This window comes from Dipodomys merriami, unplaced genomic scaffold, assembly GCF_024711535.1.
Source record: "Dipodomys merriami isolate MVZ:Mamm:240054 unplaced genomic scaffold, mDipMer1.0.p SCAF_128, whole genome shotgun sequence".
NCBI lineage: Eukaryota > Metazoa > Chordata > Mammalia > Rodentia > Heteromyidae > Dipodomys > Dipodomys merriami.
The window spans coordinates 305,790-318,385 of NW_027202582.1; the positions used below are offsets into that span (position 1 = coordinate 305,790).

At 42.0% G+C, this 12,596-nt stretch overlaps 1 protein-coding gene across 5 annotated transcripts in view; it reads left to right on the forward strand.

Annotated features, from left to right (window-relative positions):
• Positions 1-23: 23 nt before the first annotated feature.
• LOC138824233 (organic anion transporter 7-like) overlaps positions 24-12,596 on the forward strand; it is a 30,030-nt gene continuing 17,457 nt past the window's right edge. For 3 of the 5 annotated variants that reach the window (XM_070017914.1, XM_070017918.1, XM_070017917.1), the window contains exons 1-6: positions 24-125; positions 2,767-3,156; positions 3,753-3,856; positions 8,220-8,374; positions 8,470-8,638; positions 11,308-11,431. In XM_070017914.1, coding sequence (XP_069874015.1) covers positions 24-125; positions 2,767-3,156; positions 3,753-3,856; positions 8,220-8,374; positions 8,470-8,638; positions 11,308-11,431 — 1,044 coding nt within the window. Of the gene's footprint in view, positions 126-2,459; positions 3,157-3,752; positions 3,857-8,219; positions 8,375-8,469; positions 8,639-11,307; positions 11,432-12,596 lie in introns of all 5 variants that reach the window. The other 2 variants (XM_070017915.1, XM_070017916.1) reach the window with 2 other exon arrangements.

Genomic DNA, 12,596 nt, shown 5'->3' on the forward strand with positions numbered 1-12,596 from the left:
AGCCAACCGGAGCAGGAGAGACCATGAGACTCATATCTCCAATATACCACCGGAAAACCGGAAGTGGCGTTAGACTGGAAACCATGGCCAAGTTGAAAAGGACCAGACATGAGCAAGAAAGCAAGGTGAATGGATGAACCTAAAATACATCATAAATGCGGTAAACCAAGCTCAGAGTGACAAATGGTTTTCTCTCATATGTAAAAGCTAGATATATCTAAAATATACTGAGCCACACAGTGAGATCAAAGGAGGATATTCTTAGGCGGGGAACACAAGGTACAGAGCCTATGTGCCTCTGATCATATAAAACAATATTTATTGAATGAACTCCAAGAAATGAAAACAAAAGTTTTTTCTTTGTTTTTGTTTTCGTTTTGTCTTGTTTGTTCATTTATCTGTATTTGGGAGGATAAGGGGGAGCACATAAATGGTGGGACAAAGGGTAAACAAATACAGCAGTGGTACTTACTAGACGCTATGTTGAAAATTAACTATACAATTTGTGTGTGGGGACAGGAGGGAAAAACTGGGAGAGAGTGAGGGAAGAGATGACATTGTCCAAAAAGATATGTACTCTGTACCTGACTTACATGACTGTAATACCTCTGTACATCACCTTTATAATAACAATTAAAGTATTTATATAAAGAAAGCCAATGGTTTGGGAAGGTGACTCAGTGGTAGAGTGCTTGCCTTGCATGCATGAGGCTATGCGTTCGATTCCTCAGTACGACATAAGCAGAAAGAGCCAGAAGTAGTGCTATGGGTCAAGTGGTAGAGTGCTAGCCTTGAGCTGAAGAGCTGAGGGACACAGCCCAGGCCCAGAGGTCAGGCCCCACGGCGGACAAAAAAAAAAAGAGAGAGAGTATGAATTCCTGAATTTAAGCTCTACACAAAACAAAAAGTGTGTCTTTAACTTACTCTATTTATGCTATTAGAACAGAAACTGAAATTACTATTTGAATCGATTAATAATAAAAAAAAAACTATGCAGTTAGAATTGGCTAACTTCTGGCATCATCCAATATTACCACATGGGGAGAAACATAATTTCAAAAAATTTTTTTGCTATGGTTTGACCAGAAGCAGAAAGTAAGTTATCAATAGGGAAGGAATTTTTTAAATTATATATTTATTATCTTTAGTAGTATAAAAGGATTCAGCAGGTCAGTTTCTCAGTATAATTCATCATGATCAGTAATATTCTTTTCATCATTCTCTCTCATCCCTCTCAACCTCATCCCTCCCCTCAATTTTCCTAGTTTCCTAGAATATGCATTAAATATGATGAATGCATTCTCTCCCACTTCCTGTGTGACTTTATCTACCTCCCTCCCTTTGACCTCTCCCATACACATCTCAAGTATTAGCTGTCTGGTATTCATTTTGTTAGAGTGTGAGTTAGTGGTTCTAAAGCGTTCCACCATTTCCATTCTCGAAAATCTAGTTATGTGTTTGCATACATGTGCATATGATCCCATATGTTTTCCCTTAATATTTACCAATCAGACCTAGCTTCCATATATGAAAAATAATATGCACCCTTTGTTTCTCTGGACCTGACTTATGTCACTCATCATATTTTTTTCAGGTCTGTTCATTTTGTTGCAAATGATGTAATATCATTCTTCCTTATGCATGAGAAAATTCCACAAGCTATGTATACTACGTTTTCTTGATCCATTCATCCATCGAGGGCATCTGGACTTGTTTCCATATCTTGGCTCTCATGAATAATGCAGCAATGAGCATGGTTGTGCATGCTGCTTTCCTGTATCCATATTTGTAATCTTCTGGCTAAAGGCCCAAGAGTAGTATCAAGGGATCATAGGATAATTCTGTTTAATTTTTTGAGGAATCTCCAAACTGTGTTCCAGAGTGGTTACACCAGTTTACATTCCTACTAACAATGTATTAGGGTTCCTTTTCCCCACCTCCATGCCAGCATTTGGTTTTGTCTATGTTCTTGATGATGGCCATTCTAACTGGGATGAAATGGAAACTCAGTGTTGTTTTTGTTTGCTAATTTCTCAACAGAAAGAATTGTACCTCGAGATTGTTTTCATGAGCTCTTTTTAATAAAATTCAGTCCTTTCAAAACATTTTCTACCATTTAAGAAATATTAAAAATTATTTTAAAAATTACTGGGCACTGATGGCTCATGTCTGTAATCCTAGCTACTCAGGAAGCTGAGATCACGGTTCAAAGCCAGCCTGGGCACAAAAGTCCATGAGACTTTTATCTCTAATGAGCTACTCAGAAAACTGGAAGTGGCGCAGTAGCTCAAGTGGTAGACTGCTAGCCTTGAGCTGAAGAGCTCAGGGGCAGCACCCAGGCCCAGAGTTCAAGCCAACAAAAAAATAAAAAATAAAAATTTAAAGCACTTCACATTTGAGTCTTATAAATTATTTATTTGTGAAAGACTACATATCAATAGTAGGCCTGTTTGTTACAGGGAACCAGGAGATCAATGTCCACAGGTGAATGTGAAACATTGCTCAGGACACAATTATTTTCCAGAAAGTTGATCTTTAACAGATAAAATTAGAGAAAGCCAACCAGTGAAACATTTCGGTGACTTGAAAAATAATCATGAGAGGATACTCATTCTACCACCTGGCTACAGAAGAGAAAGGAAGTTGGTTCAGGACCAACCTCCCGTCATGTATCCTGTGAAATGGCACTAATTTTCCTTAAGCAGTCTAGATTTTATACTTTTGCCTCCCACTAGAGATATTTATTTAGCCCCAATGGCCTTTCAGGAAATTCTGGATCAAGTTGGAAGCCTGGGAAGATTCCAGATCCTTCAGTTGGCTTTCCTTATGATGTGTAGTTTATTGGCCTTCATTCATGTTCTATTGGAGAACTTCACGGCAGCCGTGCCTGAGCACCGCTGCTGGGTGCGCATCCTCGACAATGGCACGCTCTCTGACAATGGCACTGGGCTCCTCAGCCAGGAGGACCTCCTGAGAATCTCCATCCCACTCGACTCCAACCTCAGGCCAGAGAAGTGCCGGCGCTTTGTCCATCCCCAATGGCAGCTCCTCCACCTGAACAGCACCTTCTGGAACCTGAGTGAGGCAGAAACAGAGCCCTGTGTAGACGGCTGGGTGTATGACCGCAGCTCCTTTGTCTCCACCATCGTGATCAAGGTAGGAAGCTTCAATTTTCAGTTGGGAGTTCAGGGTTTGGGTGTTTAGAAATAACACTTTAAAGTGATTCATCTTTGTGTCAGTATTGACTGCATCTTTATTAAACGTAGACACATATATGATGCGTCTAATGAATTCAACAGCAGATAGAGCCCTCCTAGTATAGTGCTTTTATTTTTGTAAACACAAGTGTTTAAACAAATAACTTGTGTTTCATTTTAAATATTTGGCTCAGTCCATGTTATAGGAACTTGGTTACAAATTAGCAACTTCCTGGAGATTGAGCAAATCCACAATGCTCCCAATTTTCTTTTAGAGGAGTCATCTGGAGGATCTCCTGTGATAATCAGAATTCAGAAAATGCTTCAAGGTCCCCCAATGAATTCAACATGGATTCAAAGCAATCATTTCCTTAAGAAACCTATTGATTTAAAGTAAGTTTGCTGGAGAAAGTTAGGTGGTAACCTAAAGGAGAGAAGTCTTGTTAGGTCGAAAGCGAAAAGTGGTGTCATTCAACTTGTAGATCAACTTAGTGAGTTTTGCTCAGATTATGCTGAGAGTATAACCTCTGTTGTGCTCATGTCCTTCTCTTTCAGTGGGGCCTGGTGTGTGAATTTCAGTCACTGAATTCAATAAATAAATTCCTGTTGACAGCTGGGATGTTGGTGGGAAATGTTCTGTGTGGCTGTTTATCAGACAGGTGAGTATCTGGTGCACAGTGCTCTCTGCTACAGGGTATGATGATCCTAAATGCAACACAGGTGCGAGTGGCTCATACCTGTAATCCTAGCTACTTAGCAGACTGAGAAAAGCCAGCTCAGGGAGGAAAGTCTATGAGACACTAATTTCCAATAAACTACGCAGAAAAAGCCAGATGCAAACTGTGGCACAAGTGATAGCACACTAGCCTTGAGCACAAAGAGTCTCAGGGACAGCACTCAGGCCCTGAGTTCAAGGTCCATGGGGAAAAAAAAAGATTTTCAATGCACACATTGGAGAAGCTCCAGCCTCAGAGTAAATTTGTCCGCCAGAAGTTCTTATTTAAAAAAAAAATCAGCCTGCCACAAAAGGTCTTTGAGCATTCAAAGAAACACGTGTCAAAAGTTTAGATGAACATGATCAGAAACACAAAGGCTTTAGTGCCTACAAATGACAAAAAGTAGTCTGCAGAATAAGGCTGGTAAAGTCACGGGCAATATAGAATGCTACATGTTTGCACAATAGGAAACACACACACACACACACACACACACACACATACACACACACAGAGAGAGACAGAGAGAAAACTATGTGAAAGATAGAGGATCAACATTCCCAAATCTCTGTATCATATTAACCAAATGTTTTCAAAAACAACCAAATCACAATATATAAAGAAGAAAAACAGTCCATTCAATGAAAACTATGCCCCAAGGTCTCTGAAAAGCACAGACATCCAATTTCTTAGAGAAACACTTCCAAACAAGTATTTTAAGCATATTCAAAAAGATAAGCTAAAAGATGTATGAAGACATAAAGACATTATGACAATAATGTATGAAAAGTAATAATATCAGTACTAAGCTAGGAATTGTAGAGAGGCATATACTAGAATCTGAGATCAAAACTTGAAGCTGGGTGCCAGTGGCTCACGCCTGTAATCCTAGCTACACAGGAGGCTGAGATCTGAGGATCACAGTTCAAAGCCAGCCCAGGCAGGAAAGTCTGTGAGACTCTTATCTCCGATAAACTACTAGAAAACGAAAGTGGAGCTTTGGCTGAAGTGGTAGAGCACTTGCTTTGAGTTGAAGAGCTGAGGGACAGCGCCCAAGCCCAGAGTTCAAGCCCCACAACAGACCAAAAAACAAAAACTTGAAATGAATCGATTAAAATTGTCACTAGAGAGATTCAGTGGAAGCTGAGACCCAGTATAAGAATCCAGGGATAGACATGAAAAAACAAAGCAGTAGAAATGATCAAGCAGTTAATGTCAGGTGCTGGTGTCCTGTAATCCTCGCTACTCAGGAGGCTGAGATCTGAGGATCATGGTTCAAAGCCAGCCTGGGCAGGAAAGCCCATGAGACTTATCTTCTGTAAACTACTCAGAAAAAGCCAAAGTGGTATTGTGTGGTTCAAGTGGTAGAGCACTAGCCTTGAGAAAAAGGATCTCAGGGACATTGTACAGGCCCTAATTTCAAGCCCCAGGACTGACCAAAAAAAAAAAAAGGAAAAGAAAAGAAGGCTAATCCACGAAAGAAGGTTAAAGGTGGCTAGCACACAAAGGACTCAGGGATAGCATGAGGCAGACCTACATATATGTTATGATAGTCTCAGAAGAAGAGAGAAATGGATAGAGATTTGAAGAAAATGCGCCCTATCAGTGGGAAACCACAAATAAATCCAAAGAGGCTCAATAAAATCTAAGTAGATAATGTCTATATCCTACACTGAGATATATTATAAGCAAAATATTAGAAATTAAAGGCAGAACTTTTTGTTGTTGTTGGTTGTGGGGCTTGAACTCTGGGCCTGGGCGCTGTCCCTGAGCTCTTTAGCTCAAGGGTAGCGCTCTACCACTTGAGCCACAGCACCACTTCCGGTTTTCTAGTAGTTTATTGGAGATAAGAGTCTCTTGGACTTGGGGCTGGGAAGGTAGCTCAGCGGTAGAGTGCATGCCTTGCAAGCATGAGGCCCTGGGTTCGATTCCTCAGCACCACATAAACAGAAAAAGCCCGGCAAAAAAACAAAGAGTCTCACGGACTTTCCTGCCCAGGCTGGCTTTGAACCCCCATCCTCAGATCTCAGCCTCCAGTGTAGCTAGGATTACAGACATGAGCCAGCGGCGCCCAGCTTAAAGACAGAATCTTGAATGAGAAAAAAAGTAAATATTATATATATTATATTATTATATATCATATAATTACATACATTATAGTATATATTATATGTAATATAATAAATATAATAAATTGTTGGTTGAATCTCTTTATCACCTAACATAGAAGCATTCCAGCCTCTTCCTCTCAAGAAGGGGTTCTTCTAGTGTTTTCCCTATGCTGTTCTAAACTAATGTGTAGTTTCTCAAGTATAGCTTGCTTGCTTGCTTGCTTGCTTTTTTATGACGGCACTGGGATTTGAGTTCAGGGCCTGAATGCTATCCCTGAGCATTATTTTTGCTCAAGGTTTAGTGCTCTACTCTTGAGTCACACCTCCACTTCTGGCTTTTTATGGATCAGTAGAGATAGGCTCATGGGCCGTCCTGGCTGGATAGGCTTTGAACTGTGATTCTCAGATCTCAGCCTCTTGAGCAGCCATAAGTATAGGTATGTCATCGACATGCGAATCTATACATATTTGCATTTTGACTGAAACTGTTTTGTGACTTCCTATAAGTCTATGAAAGTCAGAACTCCATTTTCCTTTCTTTTTTTCTACAGACTTTCCCTGTTATAGTTCTTCATTCCTCATCTTATTTAGTGTTTTCCTCTGCAGATTTTCTGAGCATTCTTTGCTCTGCACTGGGACTTCCTTCCTTCCTGTTCTTGAAAGTGGCATGTTGTTCACGACCAAGAACTCCAAATTCAGCAGAGGATGATTCTGATGCCACTCATGAGAAAAAATCCCATGTGTTGTTTCCCCAGTGTTCCCATTGCTTTGGTCAAGAAATGTACAGTCCTAGAGTTCCACATCTGATTTTGATACTTTATTGTGTAGACAATATGCTAGGCTAAGTCCATGTATTTAAGTACCTGTATTAAATGTATTAGAAGTTCCAGTATTATAACTTACCTCCGATGGTGTGAATGAGTAGTTAAACTACTGTTTACCAATGGGAGAAGCACCTTTCATATACACAGGTCATGTTTACAAACATGGACAGTGGCACTTCTTTTTGCAATTTAAATTTGAACTTACTTCAGCCTCCTCTATTTTACCTGACAGTACTATTTGTCCTGTTTCTTAAGTCACACATAGATATGAATGAGGAGAACACAATATCAAGTGTTGATCAAGAATCAAAATAAATTTCTTGTGTCTCTCATCATAGGGTCCCTGAAGAAAGAAGAAAGCTTATGCCTTGTGAACAGAAATAAGGAAAAGATAGCTGGGTGCAAGGGATTCATGCCTGTAATCCTAGCTACTCATGAAGCTGAGATCAGAGGATCATGGTTCAAAGCTAGCACAGGCAGGAAAGTCCGCGACATGCTTATCTCCTGTAAACTACTCAGAAAAAAACCAGAAGTGGCGCTGTGGCTCAGAATGGTAGAGCACTACCCTTGAGCAAAAGAAGCTTGGGGAAAGCTCCCAGGCTCTGAGTTCATGCCCAAGTGTCAGGGGAAAAAAAAAAGATGGGCATAAACAGTGCCAGCTGAAGGATGTGTCAATCTCGAATAAAATAAGCCAAGTCTCCCAAGATTTTCTGTCCTAAGCCAGCAGAACACAATGAAAGAGCCATTCCCATGGCTTGGAGAATTGTGGGTCATAGCTAGCCCAGGCAGGAAGGTCCATGGCATGCTTATCTCCTATTAACCATCAAAAAGTCAGATGTGGTTATTTCTCATTATTTGTGGTTTTAAAAAAAACTTCCCTTGGTAAGGTGGCTCAGTGGTAGTGTACTTGCCTTGCATGCATGAGGCCCAGGTTGGATTCCTCAGCACCACATAAGCAGAAGCCGGAAATGGCGCTGTGGCTCAAGTGGTAGAATGCTAGTCGAACTGAGGAGCTGAGGGACAGCGCCCAGGCCCAGAGTTCAGGCCCCATGACTGACCAAAAAATAACAAAAACTTCCCTTGTGGCTGGGAAGGTGGCTCCGTGGTAGGGTGCTTGCTTTGCATGCATGAGGCCCTGGGTTCAATTCCTCAGTACCACATAAAGAAGAAACGTCAGAAGTGGCACTGTGGCTCAAGTGGTAGAGTGCTCGCCTTGAGCTGAAGAGCTCAGGGACAGCGCCCAGGCCCAGAGTTCAAGCCCCCACTGACCAAAAACAAACAAACAAACAAACAAACAAACCAACTTTCTTTGTGTTTCCTTATGCAACAGCTGTTCCAGTTCCCACCATCTGAACTTTATCTTTTCCTCAGGTTTGGAAGGAGGCTAATTATCATCAGCTGTGTGTTGAATTTGGCCATTGCTGACACATGCGCAGCCTTTGCTCCCACCTTCCTCCTTTACTGTGTCCTGCGCTTCCTGGCTGGTGTGTCCAGCATGGGCATCTTGATGAACAGCTCCATGCTCGGTAAGTATGTCTTCCCACCATGAGCATTTTCCTTGCCTTGAAGGTGAACTTAATACCCTACCATGGTTTGGGATGAAAATTCACTTGTCTTTCAGTTGTAGAATGGACAGGACGCAAATTCCAAGCCATGGCGATGGTCCTCTTAACCTGTTCTGCCAGCTTAGGACAAATATTATTGGGAGGGCTGGCTTATTTTGTTCGAAACTGGCACATCCTTCAGCTTGCACTGTCTATACCCATCTTCTTCCTACTTCTGTTCACAAGGTATGAACTTTCTTTTGTTTTCCATTTTTCTTTTTTTTTCTTTCTTTCTTTTTTTTTTTTTTTTGTTGTTGTTGTTGTTGGTTGTAGGGCCTGAAATCTGGGCCTGGCACTGTCCCTCAGCTCTTCAGCTCAAGGCTAATGCTCTGCCACTTGAGCCACAGTGCCACTTCTGGCTTTTTCTGTGTATGTGGTGCTGAGGAATCGAATCTAGGGCCTCATGCATGCAAGGCAAGCACTCTACCACTGAGCCACCTTCACAGCCCTGAACTTTCTTTTTTAAGAGATCTGAGATCCTGGATGAGAGATACAAGAAATTCAATTGGATTCTTGATCAACTTCTGATATTTTACTCTCCTTATTCATAGCTATGTGTGACTTGAACATTGGAACAAAAAGTATTATAAGCCAGGTGCTGGTTGGCTCATGCCTGTAATCCTAGCTACTCAGGAGACTGAGATCTGAGAATCACAATTCAAAGCCGGCCCTGGCAGGAAAGTCTGTGAGACTCTTATCTCCAATAAAAACCACTAGAAAACTGGAAGTGGCATTGTGGCTCAAGCGGTAGAGCGCTGGCCTTGAGTGAAGAGCTGAGGGACAGTGCCCAGGCCCAGATTTCAAGCCCCAGGACCGACAAAAAAAAGTATTATACTTCACTTTACTATTATAAGCAAATACCTTTGTGAAACTGTATCTGCATATTGCAAGAGATACAGTTATCCTAAAAATGATTCAAGACTGGGTGGGGGGGCATGGGGAAGATGGGAAGGGATGGGAAGGGGAAACAAAGGAGGAGGCTACAATACTTGATAAGAAATGTACTCATTATCTTGCCCATGTAATTGTAACCCCTCTGTACAATATTTTCACAATAAATATATATATAAAATAAAAAATTTAAAAATTAAAAAAAAAGTTTTATGCTGAAAAAAATGATTCAAGAGATAAAATTCCTGTGTAAAGGGCTGGGATTGTGGCTAATAAAATTCAAAAAACTAAATAATGGAAGATTCTGTAATAGATAAAATATATCTCACTATTTTCAAATTATAAAATTTAATTTAGTATAAGCACATATAAAATGCAGTATGGTTATAATAATATACTCTAATTACTAAAAAATAAGCAATTCTATGGACCAAAAGTGTTAAGATGGTAATTGAACTTTTGCAAATGTATTTTCCTTCATGGGGAAAACATTTGAGGATGGTATTTCATTGTCAGTAGTTTTCATTTGTATATGTGGTTTGGGAAGGAAAACATAATGGAAACCTTAATGATTATTGTCTTTGGAGGTGATATTAGGTGACAGAATTGAGAAGCAAATGTCCCTCTAGTACTGTTCAATTATGGAGCAATATGGATTCCTCAGTTGAAAACCATAGGCAGAATGGATAACTTACATCCTTTGTTTTTGGATCCCTTCCTTTCCTCTCCTTAAAGAGATTTCAGAAGGTTTAAAAAGAGCTATGATTGGGGGCTGGGAAGGTGGCTCAGTGGTAGAGCGTTTGCCTTGCAAGCATGAAGCCCTGGGTTCAATTCCTTGGCACCACATAAGCAAAAAGAAAAAAAGCCAGAAGTGGTGCTGTGGCTCAAGTGGTAGAGCGCTAGCCTTGAGCTGAAGAGCTGAGGGACAGCACCCAGGCCCAGAGTTCAGGCTCCACGACCGGACCCAAAAAAAAAAAAAAAAGAGCTATGGTGGGAAGTGGCATTGTGGCTCAAGTGGTAGAGCGCTAGCTTTGAGCTAAAAAGCTCAGGGACAGCGCCCAGGCCCAGAGTTCAGGCCCCATAACTGATGATAAATAAAAATAAATAAACACATAGCCGGGCACCAGTGGCTCATGCCTGTAATCCTAGCTACTCAGGAGGCTGAGATCTGAGGATCACAGTTCAAAGCCAGCATGGACAGGAAAGTCCTGAAACTCTTTTATCTCCAATAAACCACTAGAAAACCAGAAGCAGCACTGTGGCTCAAGTGGTAGAGCACTACCCTTGAGCTGAAGAGCTGAGGGACAGCACCCAGGCCCAGAGTTCAAGCCAATGGGGGAATGGGGGGCGGGGGGAGGGAAGGGTTATGGTGTTAGTTCAGGACAGAAAGCCTATTGAGTTAGGAGTGATCCTCAGAAGTGACTGTAGATTTCATTAATACTGTGAGCAAAATCCAGATAAACAGCATGTGTCCTTTAGCAAACTCATCCATTGTGACATTTGTCCTCCACAAATCTTTGTAATTCTGTGCCCTCATTAAACTAAGGCCGGTTTATCTTGCTGGTGTTCCAAAAGTTACCACAGCCATGAGGATCAGAACTGGCTCCCATCTGAATGAGACATTTAGTAAAAATTAATAATAATTAATTGGGGTATCCATATTTCAGGGAAATATGAGTGTCCCTCATACACCAGCTCTGTGAGCTGGGTAGTCAGTTTTCACAGAACTCAGCATGGAGTCAGCATGACTCCAGGCCTGCATTCCCGGAAGCCCAGCATATCATGTGCAGAGGTCATTTCCTGTTTCCCGAGGTATGATGACACATGACGCATGATGCTAGTTCTTGGTCCACCTGAATAAATGGAAGGGATGAGAATGAAGGAGAAAGGAATCTGAAGGTTGAAGGGGGAGTGAAAGTGACCGTGTGAGAGTTGACTACACTTCCATCATCGTCTTTGGTCAGGTGTCTGGCAGAGTCTGCTCGGTGGCTGATTAGCACCAACAAACCCCAGGAAGCCTTAAAGGAGCTGTGGAGAGCTGCGCGCATAAATGGAATGAAGAATTATAGAGACAAGCTAACTGTGGAGGTGAGTGAGATGGCTGTTGGTTATAAGACACAGGGAAGACATAGCCCAACATGTGTACTCCTTAGTGACAAAGATTGTCCCGACCCGAAGGACTTCAACGAGGGCAATGAACCTAAGCAAGAGGGAATGAAGGGACAAGAGACATGAAGAATGACAGCAAGACAAGGATTCTGATCAAGCTGCAAATTTTTATTTTTCACACAGGGGTATTTATATGCTTAGAATAAGGAAGCTTGTTCATTGGCCGTTAAGAAAGCTTTTTCATTGGCCGTAGCAGCTGCAGGATGTTTGCTTAGGGCAGGGTGAAAAGGTGGTCCTTAGCAGCTACAGGGTGTTTGCTTGGGGCAGGATGAAAAGATCGGATTCTGTTAACAGCCTCAAGATGTTCCAGTGAGATAGTCAAGCCTATCATGTTGAAAGACTCCCTTTTGGCTTCCGACATCTCCCCCTTTCTTATTTAGAAAGTTTACCATCAATTGTAGGGTGCTCTTTTTAAGGGGGTGACAGAGGCTCTATTCCTCTAAGGGCCCAGGGTTTTTCTCTGCTCCCGAGTGAGCGTCCTCACTCGGGGAGGGGAATTTTACAGGCCCTGGCATGTTTTTTGAGGAGACGGCTTGTGGGTATGCATGCCAACCGTCATGCACCAGAGCTTGCCACTCAGGGGTCTTGGGTTTTGGGGTCTCGCGGATCCATCCCCCTGCAGTCTTACCTGAACCCTTGATTTGAGCATTTTTTCTTCCTCCCATAGGTGCATCCTCCCCCAAGCGGAGGGGCCTATAGGAGGAGGGGCGAACCTATCCCTTATGGCAAGTGCGCAATAGGTCTTGCCCATTGAATGGTCAGGAGTTATGAATAAGGAGAAGGGTTTTCTAAATAAGAAAAAGGAAGGGAGGGGTTCCCACTGGAACAAGCTCATGGCAAAACACTAATTAAAAGCCTGGGGTAAATCCTAGATCTCAATGCCTTGGTCTGCCATGTCAAGGCAATGGTGATGAACCTGTATGGGCTTAGAAGCCAAAAGATTAATCTGTTATTTAATAAATTCAAACCGGAGGGTCCACATCTGGAGTTCTACCTGCATCTGTAAGAGAAAAGGCATCATTCTCGGGGGGGGGGGGGGGGGAGGAGAAAGGTTTCCCCTGGGTTGTGATAAGCCAATCATCTG